At 41.5% G+C, this 21,660-nt stretch overlaps 1 protein-coding gene across 5 annotated transcripts in view; it reads right to left on the reverse strand.

The window, feature by feature from the left end:
* The window catches only part of fsip1 (fibrous sheath interacting protein 1), a 27,476-nt gene continuing 5,816 nt past the window's right edge, over window positions 1-21,660 (reverse strand). The window contains exons 8-11 of one of the 5 annotated variants that reach the window (XM_005453291.4): window positions 21,129-21,290; window positions 10,479-10,640; window positions 7,725-7,877; window positions 1-586 (exon numbers count right to left, since the gene is read on the reverse strand). In XM_005453291.4, the coding sequence (XP_005453348.1) occupies window positions 482-586; window positions 7,725-7,877; window positions 10,479-10,640; window positions 21,129-21,290 (582 nt within the window). In that variant the 3' untranslated portion in view covers window positions 1-481. Of the gene's footprint in view, window positions 587-7,104; window positions 7,279-7,724; window positions 7,878-10,478; window positions 10,641-21,128; window positions 21,291-21,660 lie in introns of those variants that run through there. The other 4 variants (XM_019349063.2, XM_019349062.2, XM_019349064.2 and 1 more) reach the window with 4 other exon arrangements.

Consider the following 21,660-nt stretch of genomic DNA (forward strand, 5'->3'; position numbering starts at 1 on the left):
TTAAAACAATAGACAGGAGACGTGTATATCATTGATGACTTCATTACAAGACAACATTTAAAATCTCTGGCTTTTCCATGAACGGTATCCCACCTTTGTGCCCCTTGCCACACTGCAAAACAATGCTCAAGAACACATCAAGGAACATGACCGAGAGCCCAAGGCATTGACCCGATCTTCAAACTCCCTGCACTTAATCCCATCAAGCATCCATGTGTTGTGCTGCAACAAGCCCAAACCTTAGAAGTGTCAAATCAAGACACCCCAGAAGCCCAGCGTCCACGTCCTCACAGGCCAGGGATGTCATATATCACAAACATGGGCACACGACTTCCCCCAGGTGGCTTTAATTTGGTAAGTACATAAATGAAGAGACTGTTCTATCATCAGAGATCTAATGCCAAAGTCTAACCACATAAAATCATTAATAAGTCCCAGAAATGATGCCATCTGGTAGCAGTCAAATCATTTTTTCAGGTCTTTATGATGAGTCATTCATTTCAAGGTCCTGGCTCCAACTTTCTGCCAGCTCACATCCATCCATCAGGCAAAGTAACTGTTCCTCAGTCAGGTCCGGAGACTCATTCTGCAAAAAACACACCAACACATGTAAGATTTCAGTGATGTTTGTATGAATTTAGAGTTTCAAAATCAATTAAACAGACACAAGAATATGTGTGTATTTGCAGATTCGTTCCACATGCAGGCCTACGGTGCGGATGTGTAGATGTGTAACTGTTTCCAGGTCACGTGTGCCGAATATTATAAAAAGTGACCAACTGCTGACATCATTCCTGCATTTCTTCCAAACAAATTTTACTGGGTCTAAAGCTTAGTGTCTGACAAGTCCAGACAAAGTGCTGTATTAATACATGACCTCACATAACAGTGGCACTTCATAATAATGTACTGCACCGCTCTGCTTTGTTGGAAGGTGTGTGGGAAAAACACTTCCACTTGGATGCTAGTTTTGTTTTTCTACAGATAAGCCAGACTCCTCACAGGCAGCCTGGGACAGCGAGTGAGTTCAAGGATGAAAGAAAACTAGGTTATGAGGAAAAGGCCTTAAAAGTTAAATAAATATCAAAATCTATTCCTGGGAATGACGCGTCATTTGGCGCTATGTGCAAAGTCTGAATTCCTGGCGACCGTAACTAATTTACCTACGCACGTGTGCTCATAGACAAGCGCAAGTTCACAGTGTAAGGACGCTGTACTTTGTTTAAACAGCTGCAACTCAACAGTCAATTTGTTCCAATATTATCGACTCATTACCTTCCGTGACACGAGCACCGTGCCAAGAAAGTGTCAAGACGAGACAAACGTTAAATCTCTGAGTTGAACAGAAATCGCTGTCATCATTCTCTCTGCGCTCGTGTTTTTAGCTGTCAGCCCTAAGTGAACTGAATGTCCCTGGCCTTGAAGTAAGGATGCGATCCAGATATTCTGTCCCTAATCTCAATCAGTCTTTAGTTAGTATTAACTGAGCTTTCCTCCTCCTACTTCTGATCAGCAAAACAATACAACACTGACATTTTAGGGAGTAAGTGAACATGTTGTCCTCAAAGTTAGTGTGCCAGAAGCAGGAAAAATGGGCAAGTGTGAGGATTTGAATGACTTTGACATGGACTAAACTGTGATGGTTAGACGGCTGGGTCAGAGCATCTCCAAAACTGCAGCTCTTTGTAGGGTGGTTGAGGAAGGAACCGTAGTAAATCAGGGTCATGGGTGGCCAAGGCTCACTGATGAAGGCATAAGGTGCTGTAGCTCACATTGCCAAAAATGTAATGCAGGCTCTGATAGAAAGATGTCAGAACAATTGCAATTTTTTGCACATGGGGCTGCAGAGTCCAGACACCTTCCCACTGCTGTAACCCCCAATGCTTTGGGAAAGTCCATCTATATGTTACTTTAACACGTACTACCTACCTAAGCAGACCATGTACACATTTTCATGGAAACCCTGATGGCTGTGGCCTCTTTCAGCAGGATCATGCACCCTGCCACAGGGTGCACAACAATGAGTCTGAGGTGTTGATTCGGCCTCCAAATTCCCCAAATCTCAATTCAATTGAGCATCCGTGTGATGGGCTGGAAAAAGAAGCGCAATCAATGGAGACCCCACCTTGCAACTTACAGGACTTAAAGTATCTGCTGCTAACATCTTGGTGCCAGATACCGCAGCACACCTTCAGGGGTCCTGTGCAGTCCATGCCTTGACAGGTCAGGGCTGTTTTGGCAGCAAAAGGGGGACGAGCACAACATTATACAGGTGGTCCTAACGCCTGATTGACGTCCAAAACAATAGATTTTAGAAACCAAAAGCAACAACAGTGACCTAAGAAGATATTATGCAATGCAATTCTTTTCACCTCTTCCTCACACCGCACAGAGTCATTTTTTGTCTCATCTACCCCCTTTAGCTAGTGCTATTCACCAGTCATATGCTGACCTGACCACCTACTGAAACGCTCCACCCCCTTGTCAGTGGGCTGACGAGACATCACCACACAATCCTGTCCATGTTCAAAGTCCTCCAGAATGTAATCATAGCCTTTAGGTCATGGCAGGTTGGGTGGTGTTACTCATCTTTGACCCTCACAGTTATCCAGACATGACATCATTTACCAATAGACAGGAGCACACAGGCACCACAGACACAAACGCCCCACAGTGCCCCCCTGGAGCGCTTCATTATGTTGACCCTTCGACATTCGTGTAGCTGTGGACTTGACCTCTGCTTTTACATGGCAAAAATGAAACGATAAAGGACCCTGTAAGTTTGAAAAAAAAAATAACGTGTATGCAAATAAATATAGAGTATAAATAAATGTCTATCCATTCTAGATCCACTTAGCTATTCTTTATATATATTCTTATGTAACAACTGACACCTCGGTCACAGAAAAAGTTTGTTAAGTAAAGGAGATGTAAATTTTTCTGAACATAGGTGAGTAATTCCTGCAACTTGAGACAAATGGCAGAAGAAAAAAATTACAGGTCAATTAGAGGCATGTCATTATTTTCAGCGTACATGAACGGGGCAATAAAAAGTGCCCCAGTGGCTGGAGTCGTAATGGTCTGAAATGCCTCTAACTGATACCAGCCGTCTTGGAGATGGGAACAGGTTAGACCTTCCAACAGAGAGGAGAGGAAAGGAAAGAAGGAAGAAAGAATGTTCTTTTTACTGCTTTGACAAAATGCTACAACTCTTTAAAAGTGGTTGACCTCCGATGACCTCGGTACTTGAGGAGGCCAGGGGTGTCTGTGGGTGACTGATATGTGCTTTCCTGCTGCTACACAACCATTTAAGGACCTTCATTTCTTCTCGGTGGAAGGTTTCGGTTTCCTGGCAGCAGGGAACACGTGAATTTTGGTAAACAGCACAGAAAACTGCTGCGATTACAGGAAAGCTTTCCAAAGAAAATGTTTGATAAAATGGATTAAGGTGCTTCCAGGGAGCATCTCCTTGTTCCACTGGGTTATCAATGAGACAGGAACAAGAATGCTGGGCTTACATGACAGCTCATAAACGCAGAATTCACTTATCAGAGCGACTCTGAAGGGAAGTCAATGAGTAAGCAGGAATAGACAAAAACGTTGTTTCTGGGTGGCTTTGGGTCGCGTACATACAAGCATCTCACATATGCAATCTATAGTGAAGAGAAGAGCTGTGTATGCTGCAAAGCCTTAAGCTGGCAATCCCAACCATGATTCTCTGTAATAAACATGTGAAATCCAAGGTGGAGGTGGAAAATCTTGAATTTGTCAAGTTACAGGCCTTTGACAGTTTCTGTTTTATTGTCACCGGGGTCTTTAAATAGGTTTTTACTAAAGTGAATCCAGTTCTTCCACCAGCAAACAATGGCAAGGCGAGTGAACTTCTTGACCTTGATCAGCTTTCCACAGGGAGATAAATCTGGCAAAGACAGAGATGTGGAGCGCTCCAGCTACATTCTGCAGAGGACTACCACCTCTACCACAGCTCACCCTGCGCTTCTGTACACACAGGATGCAAGACCAGGTTTGAGCACAAGCGTGGGCCGCTCAGCTTTCACTGACTTCAGTCGCATACCTGAGCTCTATAGTCCACAGAGCCAGAGGCTACTCCTCTGGGAGAAAGAAGAACTTCAATTCATTGCACTCTTTTTATACAGTAGCATAGCACTGACATTGTAAATATGTCATGTCAAATAGCAGATAATATATATTTTAACATTTTTAAAAAAAATGCATAGTAACTCTGCTAAATACCCAAAGAGCCTCTGCCTCAACACTAACAGCTATATCAACATAAAATAGTCTTTTGTTTTAACTCTAAGAGCCATGTGTCAGTTGTTTGTTCATCATAGTCTCCTTTGCACACCCTGAACAGAAGCAGAAGTGGTTGCAGCAGCAAAAGGTTCAAATCTGACAGATTTAAAGCTGAGAGCTTTGGATTGCATACTTAACAATGACACAGTGTAATTGGGGGAAAAAAGACTCAGGCTTTTCTTTACTGTATACTTCCATAGTTTGAATCACAGGTTAAAGTGCAGCGGTCAGGAGTGTTGACAGCCTGAGACGGCTACCGCCAGCTAGACAATGTTCCTATGTTTAATGTGGGACAAACATCTCTGTGCACATGAGAGCTGCTGATAAAAGTATCTTTCAGTTTCTGAGCTTGCAAACATATTACATATCCTCCCAAATGACACATGTTGTAAAAGTTCAAAATTACTAAATCACCAATCATAGCTTTAACATTTAGGAGGCTAGGCAGCCTCAGACGTGCCCTGTGTCATTAAACCTATATTGCATCCATATTTCAAACAGCGTCTGCCATGGTCTGTCCCGAGGCGTGAAGCTTAAGAGCTGCTTCCGCAAATATATCCAAAAGCTGTGTCACCTCCTAAATTTGAATTTGAATATTTGAAGTTGATTTACACATCATGTACAGGAGATGGGAGAGATCATAGTGACACTGAAAAACCTGAGACCAGTGGTGAAGAGCCTTTTCTCAAATTGAGCCCTTTCCAAAGATCATACAGTGACAAAGCAGAGCCGATGAGGGAGATAAGCTAGTAGCTAACAGCCATCAGCTGTGGATGCAGTGAAGTGAGGAAAGTGCTGAAGGATGCATAGAGACAGATAATTGATTTTAAGATTCAGATCCAGATAAGTGGATTCTCAATTTATTATTATTTTTTTTTAACCCAGACTGCTCTTCCGATAAATGGTAGGAATAATAAGGTAATAACAAACTGCTGTAAGTGAGGAAGTATGACTGATAGTGTTGGCCTGATTAAAACAAGACCGTTGGGCTGGAACTATCCTGCCTTACAGTAAATGCTGAGATTGTCCTTCCTTTTGCTGTAGATTTAGGAAGGCAGCCAAAACAGGCTGCAGGGAAACAAGCACCAGATTGAGCATCACACAGTTTCTTCAGAAAAATAGGCTTGGTAACCTCGTCTCATCTGCTATTTTAAGATATCTTTGTTTTACCGTATTTCAAGCATCCTTTTGTTTTTTTAAAAGTGCTCTTAAGCAGTGGTTCACCAGACTCTCTGAAGACCTTTCAAAATTTTTCTTTTCTTCACTCATTTTCAGTCCAGTCCTTGTACCATTTCACTTTTTTTTTTTTTTTTTTACATACATGTTTTTTAAGCCATTTAACACTGACATATGAATCACTCAAGCATAAAAAAGGCACTCGACCCAAGGGATGAACCACTGTTGTGTTTACACATAACAGAGAAACCCATTTGTACCTTTAGGCACTTTGTTACTAGCAACCTGTTGCAAAAGCATATCATTTGTTCTCCTTTCCTTAGTCGAGTCTATGAAAAATGCCAAAGATAACACAGTTTGACAGGCATAAAATAATATTTTTGCACCAACAAGGTGGGAAGCGTGGTGGTTGCCTCACAGCAAGAAGGTCAAAGCCTTTCTGTTTGGACTGCATGCTCTCGCCGTGTCTGTGTGGGTTCTCCCCAGGTACTCTGGCTTCCTCCCGCAGTCCAAAGAAATGAGGTTAGAGGGGTTAGGTTAACTGGTGATTCCTTTGCTATAAATGTAAATGGTTGTCTGTTTCTGCGCTGGCCCTGCGAGAAATTGGCCACCTGTCCAGGATGTATGGCTGCTGGTTTACACTCCAGTCTCCCCACAACCCTGAATTGGATGAGTAGAAGAAAATGGACGGATGTATGGATGGATAGATTTCTTCTTATCACATTTTTTATTCCAATAGAAAACCACACAGAACGCCTGCATAGCTAGCAGACAGTCAGTGTAACTGGAAATACAGCCTTTGATTCTATGGCTAAGTTGCAGTTTACACACAGATCTATTGAAATCATTACAGTGCTCAAATGAATATTTGTCCCAAAGGCATTCACGACATTCTGTCTTCACAAGAATGGGATGTAGGGATATATGCATAACATTATCCCTCTGGGGACGGCTGTCACCCAACGTGGAGGCCCAAAGATCTTGTGAGAGTCTCTGAGTTATGTATGTTATACAAATCAACTTTATGAGTATACTGCAGCTGTGTGAGACTGGTTAAGTATGCCCTCCCAGACAAAATCTGTACAAATAAATCTTTTTCTAACCACAAAACAAGGCCCGTGGCACTAAAAATATATACACTGTGAGGCTGCTGTTTACATTGAAGTCACTCGCTGGGTTCACTCATTTAGTCACACTATATAAAATGCAGTGACACATGGTCAAACGCAAAGAGTGTGTTGCAGCACCAGAAGTTAAGGGACTGGTGGGTTTGATGTTTTGGAATCACGATGAAAGAACGGTTTTCCTCGAATGGAGCTCGGCTTAATTAGCAACAAAATTCCACTTGTCTCTCCTTAATTAGGCCAGGAATAGGCCTCAGTTGCATGGCGTGATGCCGTGTGATGTAAGGGTGTGGCTGCCGCTCGGTGGTTTTATTACCTCACTATTTGTCAGAGAAATGCCCATCTTTTATGTTTAAATTAGACATACTGAATATACATCACGCTGTGATTCATCAGTGTGAGAACTGATGAAAAGAATTCCATAAACAGCAGCAGGAGCTACCCTTTTAACACCAACAAAGTCTAACAAATAAATGTATTAACCCTAATGTTTTCCTTTTATTTAACAGAAAATTTAAAGTCATAAGAGTCAGAGAGAGCAGAAATCAGGCCCGTCCACCTTTGTTCTCGGGACATTCTTGCATTGTGCCTTTAGTGACAGTCCTCTGGTTGTAACTCTGCAGACTCCTAAGATCAGACGGTGCTCAATGGTTTCTAGGGAACACTGTGGAGCGAAGACACTGAATCTTGGCAAAGATCGCGAGAAAGCAATTAAACATGGAGGAGGACAAAAAGGCTATCAGTGGAGAAAAGGACCATCCTGGCCTTCTGATCAAAACCATGCATCAAGAGAGGCAGAGTGCGAACTTTAGCTCATCGGTATAAACCAGACATGAAACTGTAAACTGAAGGGAGAGAAGTAAAATGAGGAAAAAAGAGGAGAAATTATGGGCCTGCAGAGACACGAATGTTGCATGTGATTTCATCTTCTCACTCTAAGAATGACAGAGAATGAGCTGTATGCTTGTAATAATTTGTTACACACGTGTCTACAGACAAACGCTGTGGAGCATTATAATGCACACAACACAGACATATTGTGTGTATGCAAGTATTTGGGTGCGCATGAGCATGTGTTTTCTCGTGAGTGTGTAGCTGCTTTGAACTCACAGTCATCTCTTGGCTTTGACCCAGGAGCTCCAGCTGCCGTTGGATCTCTTGGAGCCGCCTCTCCTGCCCTCTCCTCTCCTTTATATCCTGCAGGACCTTCTCTCCTGGCTGCGGGTCCCCATCGCACTTCCAACTAACCTCCGAGCCAAGGCCCTGATACACAACAGACACGAGAGGTTCTCACGGGGGGAAGAAACACCTCATCTCACGTGGGTGCTCTCTTAGAGTTGTTGCTCGCGGCTTCTGGCTGTCACTTGGAAGCATTTAAATGGTGATAAAAGCACATAGCAGTTCACCACAATTAATTCCTGTGAAAGCTTTCCATACTCCTACAGACGGGGAGTAAAACCCGGAACTCATTACAAAGACCTGAAAAAGTCCACACAGGGGTCAAACATAAATCACCCGTTTGTGGCATCCACATGCACTGACACATGAACCCCACGCTCATCCAAAACAAACCCTGAAAATGGGTCAGGAGGAAATAGGAGTCACGCTTGGAGGATTATCAACAGATAGCTGATAAGTGGGAGGTCTGTCTTTCCCGACCAAAGCGTGGGCCTTTCTCTTTGTAGCGTGCACAGAGACCGAAAGAGAGCCTCTTTAAAGCCACTGAATATATGTCAGATTCTTTGTAAATCCTGAGTCTGTCATCCTACATCAGCATCAGTATTTGAAAAACACTTGGCACTTAAAAAAAAGAAAAAAGAAAAAGAAAGGAGACCCTGTCCGCCTCTTACGCCTTCATAAGTAATAATGCAAACATGAAAAATGCTGTAGACACTGTCCGGTGCGTGACCTCCGCTAGAGTCGCGTTTTAACCTCTAAAAATAAACAGCTTCTCCATAAAAGCATGCAGCTAGGTTTAACAGAAAAATTGCTGGGTCTGTGTGGACGTTGCCAACCGCAGGACTGTTTTGCAGTGTTCGTCCAGCGCCGTGTGGTTAAAATCTCTCGGCTAGTTCGGATGGCAGGCGGGCGTGTGTATGATCTAATAACGTTGAAATTGATGGACGTTTCATAAAATTGTTGACATCTCAATAGGGACTCGCATACAGCGAAATAGTAGGTTGGTGAAGACAGTGAGGCCCAGAAGAAATTATGAACACTGAGCTACTAAATCTGTTATGACACATTTATGGTGGGATGTAATCTTAGTTTAAGCCAGGGTAGGAGGGGGTGCTCGCTAAAGCTGAATAAATGCCTCTTCCCTTGTCAATAAGCAAAACAGACATGCCTATTCAGCTAATATTATGCATTGCATTTACACAGATTTTTGGGAAATTAGCGATATGACTGCACTTTAATACTCAAGACTTGGCAAAAGCGAAAATCTCCTAAATGTTCCAAAGTGTGTGTGGCCTCACCTAGCCGTGCCTCTGTCTCCTTATAAGGAAATAATGACAGCTTCTATCTGAAGTCTCTTTTAAGTGGTCGTCACTAGAGCCCTTCGTTTCAGACTCAGTCATCCTAGACTACAAAAGCGAGGACCACGATGGGATCAGACTCCTGTCACGCACCAGAGTGAGAGATACAGCATTCCAACCAGGAAAAATAAAAATTAAAGTCTAGCTTTACCATCATCATCACACCACTAAATGCATGTTGCTAAAAAAGCCCAAATCTTTGGGAGACACAGTTTATTTAATTTGGAAACGACAGCTGCCCTACTTTTTACTATAGGACTGCAAACATGCAGGGCACAGCTGCCATACAGGCTGCAAACTTCAAAACTGCCTGCGAAAGTTTAACAATGAAATAAGCCATTACTGGCCAGTTCAAGTGACTTGCTACAGATTTTCAAACTTAACCAACACCCTCTGACTAAATTAACACTCTATAAAATACTTACTTTGTATTCAAGGCACAGCACGAAGGTTCTGTTTTGTGGAACCTCCTGATCTGCTGTGGCCTTTATGAGAGAAGCTTGCGTGTTCTCCCGCAGTCCAAAGACATGTTTAACGCAGCTGGTAATCTAAAATGGCTATAGGCGTGAATGTGACGTGAATGATGAGTGCCTCATTGTCTCTTGTTGTCCCTGTGATGAACTGGTTACCTGTCTAGGGTGTACTTTACCTCTCACCCTATGACAAATAGGATGGGCATCTCCACACAAAAGGTTATCTTTTAAACTCTTCTAATGTTTCCATTGGTCTAGGATCTTCTCTCATGGTAACAGCTAACAGAAAACAGATGATAGAAGATAATCTAGGATGTTTACGTAGTTTGTTTCACACTGTGAGTATTAATAATACTAAGTGTTAATAAAAACTCCAGTTCCTTGACTGGCCACTTGAGGTCAGCTGAAAAAATGAGACTATCCCTATAGATATATATACATATATATACATGATATCTAAACAGCTCTAGGACCTGTAGCTTATTTCCAGAACTGTTTGTTCTGTTCATAACTCATATGCTGAAATTACAAGGGTTCATTATATTCATTAATATGAGCGTGAGTGACAGCTGGTCACGCATGGTCCATCTGGGCATACAGCATCAGTTGTAATTCTAAAAAATGAAGTGCCAAGTAAAACAGTTTTTATATTGTTGGAAACTTTAAAGGTACAGTGTGTAAAATCTCACCACTAGATGTCAGTAGGTTGCAGATTGCAGTCAACTGAATTCTGTTTTCTTTCCCATCCCATTTCCCCCTAAGTGCATGGACCTAGCTATAGTGACCACTATAGGACAAACAACTCTGGCCACCATTTATTTGTAGTGAGTACAAGCCATCATTGAGCTGCGTACCTCAGCTGTCAATATGCCGGGTGTCCACCTGTATTTCCTCTGGAAGAGACTGTAAATATTCAAGCTCACTTCTGTCCAATGGCAGCAATAATGAGATGAGTTGTTGAGGATATCCTGAACTTTTCTGCCTGTAAGTTCGGCTTTTTTTGCAACTGTTACCTGCTGTTAGTTGGCGTTAGGTAACTTCTTTAAACTTTCATATGATGTGAGAATGTAATCAGAGGTGAAGTGGGATTTTTAGGATACTTGAGCCTAATATTAGCTGGCACGATATTAGCTTATAACCAGCTGCTGTTGTTTAGCTGTCTGGAGACGAACAGTTGACAATAATTAACTGCAACAATATCAGGAATAAATAAGCATGTTTATCCCCGACTCCGTGTGTCACAGCCCTGATTTCAACTCAGAAGATGACGCTGAATGTGAGGATGAGATGGAAACGAGGGAGTAGAGGAGTGATGGAGGAGGAGAAAGACATAATGAGAAAGAGATTACAATAATTTACGTGTACAAATGTTAAATGGACAGATATATTTTAAAAGAGCCATTTGTGATTTTGATTACAAAACGTACAATATATGTAGCCACATACATAAAACGCGATTAGGCGCAGAGGCAATGACCATCTCGCCTGCTCTTAGTTGGAAAATGTAATCACACACTAATGAATGGATATTTCTGAGAATTTGATACCTTTTTTCTATTAAATATCCTCAAAAAATTACTTACAGTACCTTTACTGACCTCTGTATATTGTTGCTTTGATGAGGAACGTGAAAAATGTGTGCAATAAGCTGACATGTGGTTCATGTGTGTTCCATCAAAGAGTCAGTGGATTACAGTCTCTTAATTGCCTTACTTTTCCAGCAATGTTTCTAAAAATATAATAGATTAGGCACTTATGATAAACGAGTGCAACAAGTTTAGTTCATTTTCCAAGACATTGGCAAGCATTAACAGTAAATTACTCTTTGCTCTTATGCCAGTTAAACAGTAGTAATCACCTCTTGGAAGAGAATGAAGGATTTGTGCATTGACCTTAGCATACTCCAGCTATTGCTCTACTATTTTGTGCCACATTTGTGCTTCTTCTTCTTCTTAAATGCTTGATAGCTTTAACTCAGTATGTGTCTGAGAGTGACTTCCAAAAAGAGCAAGGAAGAGAGAGTGAGCTAGTGTTTATCTGAACAACACAAAGAAATGCGGTAATTGTCCTTTTTGGAGTAACTACTTGACAGGATGTACTAGATCTCCAATAATCACATCACCTATCTGGGTCACAAAATTGCTGGGAGGCCTCAAAAACCTGGATATGTCTTCCTTGAGCATGAAAAACATGTCAAACATAATTAGCTTTATACAGAAAAGTAGGTCTGCCAATCGCTGAAATGTGAATTGACTGCTTCGAACTTTGCTCTGATGTCACAAACTGAAACATCTTGAATTCAAAACAAATGTTATTAACAAAGAAAAAAAAACAGTCATTCATGCATGATGTTGTGTTGACTGAGAAGCTGTCCTTGTTTTACCTAACAGTTCACATATTGTTTTCTTGCCAGAGTATAAAATAAGAAGCGTAACCACGGTTATTATAGTTATGTTGCTTGTATGACTTTCAGATAACTCGAACCAGGCGTGCTTTTCACGTTCATTAATTGATTTTTAATATCCCATGATCAGCTTTATGATCTCTATTAGAAGCAATACTTTCCATCCAGAAGTTGTCACGGCGTTTGAGTGTGAACCAGCTGCAGCGTTTGATGGATGATCCGCTGTTGTCCAAAGTGACGAAACAAGAAAAATAGCGGGGGGCTTTTTGTGCCAAAAGCCTCGCTTCAAATTAATTCAAAACAAATCTTGGATGCCTAACACTCAGAAATACTGAATGTGCTACATACTGATGTTCCCATTAAAGGAGCATTTTATTAAATAACGTCAATCACATTAGCTTTAATGGCGAAGGGAGCCAGTAGGATTGGCAGACCGGTCTCATGTGCGCGCATTCTCAGATGCATCTCATAAAAACAAAACAAATATTTCGGTCATCATCACGCATCGGTGCTCTGCTGCAGCCTACAGCCATGAGCATGTGTTATTACATAGTAATAGCACGTACCAGCCCACCGGTTACTTCAGCTTCCTTCGTAGAACGTTATAGATATTTAGGAGGACAGTCTTAAGCCTGACCAAAACCAATGCGACAGCTTGATGACCTTGTTCACACTTCAAGACAAGCTAAACAGTGACACATGCTCCGAGGCAGCAAATCCAAGGAAGTGTCAAAAGTAAAATCATAAAAGCTACCGCACATGCCAAATAAACTAATTGGTACGATGTGTGGTCTCTCGAGCAAAGTTCGCAGGAAAATGACGACTTCTGGATTTTTTTCTACATATACTGCAAAGAGTTACGCAAACAGAAGAAAAAAAATTTTTCTTTTGAAAACAATTATGTGATGTGAACACAGGCCAGCGTTTCTAACAGCAGTTTGTTCAAGCATGCAGTGGTTCACTGGGCTTGATTCTCAGGGTCTTTGTTATATTAAAAGTGCCTGTTGGTCACATTAAGTCACTCGGTCATTAAAGAAAACAGGCAGCATATATAATGGAAACAGCCTGCTTTTGTTATACTTTGAGTTGCCAGTTTATTAAACAATCGATTGCAGTTAATTACAATAGCCCTGCAATAATCGGCGTCCTTTCCAGCCTTAAAACTTGAGTTATTTGTTTCAAATCTACAATATGCTGCGGGGGTTTTTCAGACTGTGGTTAGTGGTTGACTTCAGTACTCTGAAAGAATGTTTTTCGCGTCCAAATCCAAGAAACACTTTTCAATATAATAAAACACAGTTCAACAGAAGTCCCGTACAAAATCTCCAATATATTTTCCACTATGACTTGGGATTCTGTTGGAAGGTTGATTACTGACCGCTCAGTTTGACTCCTGGTAACGCTGTAGAAACTGATTCCTGTTGATTGGAAAATATTCTCCCCCTTGTGTTTTAGTTGTTAATGCCCTGTGGCTATGCATTGCACAGGGGCCGTGCTGTGATGATAAAAGAAGGCCAGCCGTGCTGACTCACGCAAAGATGTCTGGTGTTGTTCAGGACAGCGCACTTCTCTTTCCTCTGCGTTTCTCTGTTTTCACTCACATTGAATCTTTTTTTTAAAATGTGAAGCATAGAAGGAGCTCAAGCTGTGCCACGTGGACCCAGGCTACCTGCCAAGGCCTGTCCGCATGCCTTGCCACGAGCACTCCCTGTGAGAGCTCAGGAGCAGGCTGTTCGGAAGCTATAGAAGAGCATTTTCACTTCTCCCTGTGTCTTTCTCGTTCTTACCCAGCTATGACCTGCAGTCGTGTGTCAGTTTCTCAATCAGAGATTCTGCAGCACAGCTGTATGCATACACAGCCTGTATATAATACCCATCAGGAGCTGACAATCGTGGAAGCAAGGCAATGCAAACAAATGTGCATGTTTTTGCACCACTCGCCACGCACAGAGGCGTATTTTTACCTCTTGAAACCACTCCTCCCTCCCCTCACTCCTCTGTAAAGTTACGCCACAAATCTATCCAGCCCTGCACCATAAGAAACAGTGTCAGGGTTTGTATATCACAATCTTAAAAATGTCCCAGATACCAAAATTTGTTTGTATCCAAGCTGTCATTTTTCCCCTCCTGAGGTCATGTTTTCCCATCAGTACTTTGGATCCCTGTAGATAACTCGGTGATTGGTGAGCATTCCTAAAGTATTAGAAGATTCACTTGTGGGTCATCTGGATTTTATAGTTGCTTTCTCTTTTAGAATTGAGGGTGGTCCGTAGCAATCACTGCTGCATAGATCAAAACCTCCTGGCAGTCCCAAAAGGATGTTAAATGTGAAACGGGTTTAAAGAAAACACACACACGCCACCTGTGTTTTCACAACAACTCAGCATAATCCAGAGAATAATCAGAGAGCAATAACCTAAGACTTCACTGCCTCAGGTCACTAAAGAAACATTTGCATTTATAATCCCTTTAAACCATCGAAAATGCTTCACAGTCTGATTCTACTATTAAGAGACACTGCTCATAAAACTGTCTCCACTCAGCCCCACTTTGCTAACAAAAGGTAATTTAACTCTCTTCCAAATAATGACACAGTTGAGATCGATGTGAACAAAGAGCTTAAGAATCAGGATACTTCCAATATTTATCAGAAGCATCTGGAGAGGAAACACATCCAAGCATCTTTTTGCACTTCTTGTCCCTCAGCATCAATCCTGTGCACTGTCAGGCAAAATATCTGGCCTATAGTTCAGCTGCTAACATTACACATTGAGTGGACTTTTTTTTCTATATCAATAATAAAAATGAAGGACTGTGAGAACTGACAAGGTAATACAACCCTGTGAAGTTTATGATATCAATTTAAGTATATTTTTTCCAAAATGTGGAATTATTCCTTAAAAATACGCTTATCTCTATTTAAAATGCAAAGGATAGCAGGTTGTGATTTGGATCATAAAGACAGGAGGTCAGCAGATATTTAAAGCTTTGCTAATTGTTAACAGATGTCTGTGTGACTACGTTACCCACCATCGAGTGCCATAATGAGTGGAACAGTCAGATCTGAACCATGACAAGGAAAAACCTCTCTAAACCACTTAACACAACTGCTGGTGTGGAGAACACCAGCGGGAGAGGCGTTTATAAGAAGACAATAAACTGGGTCTCGCGGGAATTATAGGGTGGGGAAGGGTGTGGAGTCTGTGCTTTTTAGCCAAGTTAACCTTGTGAAAAACGCCCGGCGTGCCACACGACAACACTGACACCTCAGTTCTGACCAGCTCTCCAGCCAAAACTCATGTTAGATGTTTCATAAATTTATTTTTTAAAAGAAGGAAGGTTACCAGTGTGATGAATACCAAAGTTCAGCTGCTGTAAATGATTAAAAAGAAAACACTGTCACATTGTTTTCTGTTGCGAGTTAGCATATCTTCCATATTTCAGCGGGGACATGACATCGTATTCCAGGGAGGACCGTTTCTTCCTGAGTTCAGACGATACATTGTCCTTTTTGTTTTCCAACTGTCATCACTATTAACAAGAAACATATTTTTTATTATTTTTTTACACAGTATTTTTCACCTAATAGTTATGTTTTTGTTTTAAAAGTGTACTACATGATGCTTAAATCTCTGTGAAGATTCAAACTATGTGTCGACAGATAGGCGGAAATGTGCATAGGTCTTCTTTTTTTGGATTTAAAAAGCAGTCTGAAAGTATGTTTTTTTAAATTATTGATTTCCACTCTATTTAGCTATAAAAAGACGCTCCCCATTTTCATTATTTACATATGAAATTGCTAGGGTAGGGAGCAGGTAGGAAGAGCGCCTGGGGAGGTGAAGGTATGCTCAGGAGAGAAGTGGAATGATATGCATGTGAATGAAGGGTGTACCAGCGAAGATTCAAGCAGTAAAGGTAGTGAAGGTGGATGAGATTAAATATCTGGGATCAACCATTCAAAGCAACAGAGGGTGCAAAAGAGAGGTGAAGAAGAGAGTGCATGCAGGTGGAGTCTCAGGGGTGATTTGTGACAGAAGAATAGCAGGAAGAGCAAAAGGAAAGGTTTCCAACATGGCACTGAGACCTGCTATGATGTATGATTTATAGACACTAACAAAAAGACAGGTGGGAGTGCTGGAGATGGCAGTTAAAGGATTTCATCCTGTTTTAATGGTAGTCTGGATGCCATGAAAACAGGAAAAAAATCCACACACATCCTCAGCACCATGTGGGGCGGGCGCAGAGCTGGAAAAAATTTAAACATTAAAAAGAATTATTCTGGGTGCCGTTGCCTAGCCTGCAGAGATCTGCGCATCCCTCCATGGATATTCCTCCCCAGACGATCACTAACTCACCACCATACTAAACGATGTTACAGGCAGCGTAACGTTCTCCATGACTTTTCCAGACTCTTTCACATCTGTCACATGTGCTCAGGGTGAACCTGCTCTCATCTATAAAAATCCCAAACCTGGTATTCTACTTCATATTCCAATCAGGCTTTACAGTACTGATCAGTGAGCACAGGCCCCATTAGAAGCAGTACTCAGTACTGGCAGTACTCATCCTTTTCCTCCTTGCACAAAGGATCAGATACCGGTCCTCCTGATGGATTAAAGACCTTCTACAGCCCTGTCCAGCTCTCCTAAAGTAACTGTCTGTAATCTCCTCCATGCTCTTGAGACTGTGCTGGAAGACACAGCAAACCTTCTGCCAATGGCACATACTGATGTGACATTCTGGAGCAGTTGAACTACCTGTGTAACCTCCGTAGGATCCAGACATCACCTCATGCTACCAGTAGTGACACTGACCCCAGCCAAAAACAAAACTAGTGAAAAAACAATCAGAAAAGATGAGGAAGGAAAAAATGTAGTGGTCTATAAAACAATCCCTGTTTTGGGAGTTTCATTAACACGAAAGCAGCTTAAACTGATTAACAACAATGCCTTGTTATTAACTGATCACATCAATATCTCAGAAGTTGAACTAACGTGAGTCTATACTCTGAAAAGTGTTTCTCTATCTATTTTTGAGCAGTATATATATTTATATATATATAAACGAATCTTTACCACAGCTTTAATTATATGAATGAACTGAATAAGATACGTTTGCAAACTGTTAGTCAAAAGGGCGTTTTCTGCCCAGGACTCTGGTCTCCCACTTAACATTTGTTACAGTTAGAATTATGGGCACTCATCAGCAACCACACAGTGTGACTAAGTGACCTCATGCTCTTACATCAAAATATAGCTGACCCGTGCACAACAAAAACACAGCTGGACTTGCACTTCAAATACAGAAGAAGCTATTGGGGCTTTCAGAGCACATAAACTGTGACACTGATTGAAAACCAAGACTGAAAACCATGACAGCATAAAATGTTAATTTTTATTGCAACCAGACATTCAAAAAACAAAGCCAAATTTGAAAGGATGACATATGTAATTCTGATGTAAAGAAGTCTTACACACCCATGTCACCGAACACCCAATAGCAGCTACTTCTCATGACAGAATCGTCTCTGCTGGCTTCGAGCTGTGGGTGGTGCAGGCATTACCACACAGTGGTACAGTAGGAGGGTGTATTGTACATTAATTCTGCAACCCAACAGATGTTTTTAATGACAGCGAGGCTATTTCAGCTGAAGCCTGAGAAAAGGGGAGCAGAGTGAAGAATGCAAAGGGATCGGTGCTGTCACGAGCCCAATACCGATGGTGTCCAAGGGAAACAGTGATTAAAGTTGTGTTTTATTTCCTTTCACTCCGGGTCTTCAGTGGTTTGTAGCTACCTGAACTTTTTCCTATCATCATAAATGACCAGAGGCAAAGAAAACACTGCTTCTTCCACTAAAGCCTCACCATGACTCACCATGTAGCAATGCAATGATGGATGGCGTGCATCGAAAAAACACTCTTCCTATGCTTTATGGACCGATGACATGGACGTGCTTGGATATCTTAATAGCGTACCATTCGGTCATTACAGTCTAATGACTGTACACTGACACAGAAAAAGTTCAGTGATATCAAATCTCAAAGCACTGATATTAAAATCTTGTGTGCAAATATTGTACAAGTAGATAATTTGCAATATATGAGGTCGTTTATTCTCACAGTAGGCTTTATACGGTATGCAGTAAAGATTGCTGGATGTGTTAATATGAAAAGGAAATGCCTAATGAAAGAGGAAAGCAACGCTGGCACTCCTCTACCTCCACCAGGTCTGAAATTACATTCTAATGGGGAGCAACTCTCCTCTGTGGCAGCATCCCAGCTTGTGCCGGGCCTCCCAGACTCCATCAGCCCTCATAGCCTCAACTGAGAGGCTGTGTAGCCAGAGAGAATTTACTATTAAGGTGGCTAGGAATGAAAGAGGGATTATCAATCGCAACTCACTGGGAAAGAACACCACAGAGTTCGGAACACGCAGATTTAAGACTTTGGATTCTTTATTAGGGAGTGCACGCTCGAGAGAGAATGACTCCCTCTTCTATGTAAAACGTGACAATCTGACACAGCCAGAAAACAAGAGACAGTGGAAAACATGGAAATCTAGGTCATGATTTAATACGAATGGGGAAAAAACACTTTCGGTGTTGTTGAAACTGATATATCGACGTCGTTTTTTTGTGTGTACATTACAGTCGGCTCTGGAATGAGTCGGCAAACAAGCAGGTCCACGCTACACGAATGGTTTCGGTTAGAAGTTCAGGAGCTGCTGCCTAAGAAGAAAGGTAAGTTCAAAACAAAGGCATATTTCCTTTTATGAGCACCTTAAGGATTTACAGCCACTGGTGCGATTTATTGTTGCGGATGGCTGTTTTTTAATCTGTGCCACAACAGCAAGACGGGAGTGAGCTGAGGTTAGAAAACACTTCATTTTTCACACCTGTGGGCTGAATTTTGAAGTTTAACATGTATCATTTGCTCAACTGGTTATTTGCTATTCAAAATCTGAGTGTCATTGTTCAATTCACATTTTACATCAATTGAAAAGGAATGCCTGAATTAGCCATTTCAACACTAATGGAGAGCAGATGATGGATGGATGATAGGGAGGGGGGGGTTACTTTTCCAGAACCTCTTTTGAGCAGGCGAGATGATTAAAGGGGTGGAAAGGGAGGGAAAGTGGGCTGCACAAAGTGACACATCCAGCTGTCTAGTATTATCACGATTTCATACTATTGGCCAGAAGTCCAGTTCACATCATGTGGGGAGAATCTTGCACAAGAGAGGATTGTCTTATTTTGAATGGTATTACTTATAGGACCAGAGTCCCGATTACTGAGTAGTGACAGTAATGAGTAATGATAATATGGTTCAACCTAAGTATCCGTTTAGCCATTTAAAACAGTTCTAAGTCATTCATTTCGGGTGCTTGAAGAGGCAGCGTGTCACCTTTGCCAAAGAGTTCACCTTTTTTGATGGTATCCATCTGGCGCTCTACTCAGCCAGGTTATAGATCTGTTTATCATCCGGACAGATGCGGTTCATAGATGAACTGACATGGAATAATTACTGTATCCAACTCAACTTTAAATGCTAAGCTTGGTTAAACTGCCATTTCCACATATGATTGACTACACTTACAGTGTGAGAGTGAAATAATAAGATCGGCGCCATAAACATTCTGGACATCATATCATACGTACTTCACATGTTGTTCCAGCACCGAGATTCAAGGTTTGCAGTTTTTCCTAGACTAGATCCAGTAGTGATAGCAGAAAATGGCACCCTGGGTTCTCAACATCGACTTCAAAAAAAGATCATTTTCCACCGACAGGTTACGCACATGCCATCTGGCTTTGAAAACACAGTGATATAAAGTCCTGAGATAACTCACTGAGATCACGTCTAGGATTGGGCCAGGGTAGAGGACTGAGGTCTGGAAAAACATTTTTTTACAGTCATAAATATCGGTAAAAATTGAATGTTTGACGCTGTAGTGATGTACAGGTCAGAGTCGAAACTTAGAAAATGTGCAGCATTTAAGAGGTAAAGATTAGCAGGTAGCATAGATTTGATTCTAACTGTATAAACACAATATTTAGCACATACAAGTCCCCCTTACTCACATGGGAAGAACATACACTACCAGTCAAAAGTCTGGACACACCTTCTCATTAAATTGTTTTTCTTTATTTTTACTACTCTCTACATTGTAGATACTCACTGAAGACATCAATATGAAGCAAGATATATGGAATTATGTAGCAAAGGGAAAATTGCTAAATAGCTCTAAACATGTCTTATATTTTAGATTCCTCAAAGTAGCCATCCTTTGTTGACAGCGCTGCAAACCTGTGGCCTTTTCTCAATGAGCTTCATGATGGAGTCACCTGAAATGGTTTTCACTTCACAGGTGTGCCTTCATAGGGTTCATTTGTGGACTTTCTTGCTTTCTTAAAGGGGTTGGGACCATCAGTGTTGTTGTGCAGAAGTCAGCTTGGTACATAGCTGACTTCTGACTTCTGAGTGCTGCGCCTGATGGCCCGGCCTCCACAGTCACCTGACCTAAACCCAATTGAGATGGTTTGGAAGGAGATGGACTGGAAACTCCTTCAAGACTGTTGGAAACCCATTTCAGGTGACTACATCAAGAGAATACCAAGAGTGTGCAAAGCAGTAATCAAAGCAAAGGGTGGCTATTTAGAAGAATCTAAAATATAAAACATGCTTTGAGTTAGTTCATAGCTCATAGTTTTTGTTTACTACACAATTCCATATGTGTGCATTTATAGTTTTAATGCCTTCAGTGAGAATCTACAATGTAAATAGTCATGAATATAAAGAAAAACCATTAAATGAGAAGGTGTGTCCAAACTTTTGACTGGTAGTGTTTGTAAGGAAACAGCGTAAGAAAACTTTTTGCATTAAAATCTGCCAGCAGCTAATACTGCGTGAAAAGCATTATAATATGCTCTTTACATGGAAATGTGGAAAATTGCATGGAAACATGAGACAAAGCCTCTGCTCCAAAATACAGCAACTTGCACAATAATATTTCCCACCACTGGTGAACAGGGGTGAGATCTCCGAGGTCTACTATAGAGTATAAACCCAATTGCCCTTAGAACTCCACTACACTGGCTTACCTGTGACATGGTTAAGTTGGTGTATGAGCTGTGCACAGAGTGAAATTCTTCCACAGGAAGGAGAAGGCCAATTTTGGAGTCAATGTCAATCAGCTGCTCCAGGTCAGAGGGCTCCGGGGTGTAACCCTGGACTGTGGGGACAGACACGGCCCACATGGTCTCCTGAAAGAAAAGCAAGGTCCAATGCGTGTTAGCCTGCTTTATTATGTGGCAACCTAAATGAGAGACTGATGAACATTATCTGCCAACGTAGTTATTTAGCAACTTAACATTAAAGTACAAAAAAAGGAAAAACATGAGAGCGATACAACTTTAATTTTACAATTTTACAATTTTTGTCTGGATGGCTCGATTGCCAAACAATGACAAATGCATCTTCCTCAGAGTAACTGTCTATCCCAGTGGGGCTCACGTGGGAAACAATGGGTGGATGATGAGCTCATCACAGTGCGGCGGTGAGATAAGATCTTGCAATAAGACTATCATGCCAAAGAGGATCGTAACTCTCCAAAGAACGCAGCTGTAACCTCTG

The sequence above is a fragment of the Oreochromis niloticus genome, linkage group LG19 (genome assembly GCF_001858045.2).
Source record: "Oreochromis niloticus isolate F11D_XX linkage group LG19, O_niloticus_UMD_NMBU, whole genome shotgun sequence".
Lineage (NCBI taxonomy): Eukaryota > Metazoa > Chordata > Actinopteri > Cichliformes > Cichlidae > Oreochromis > Oreochromis niloticus.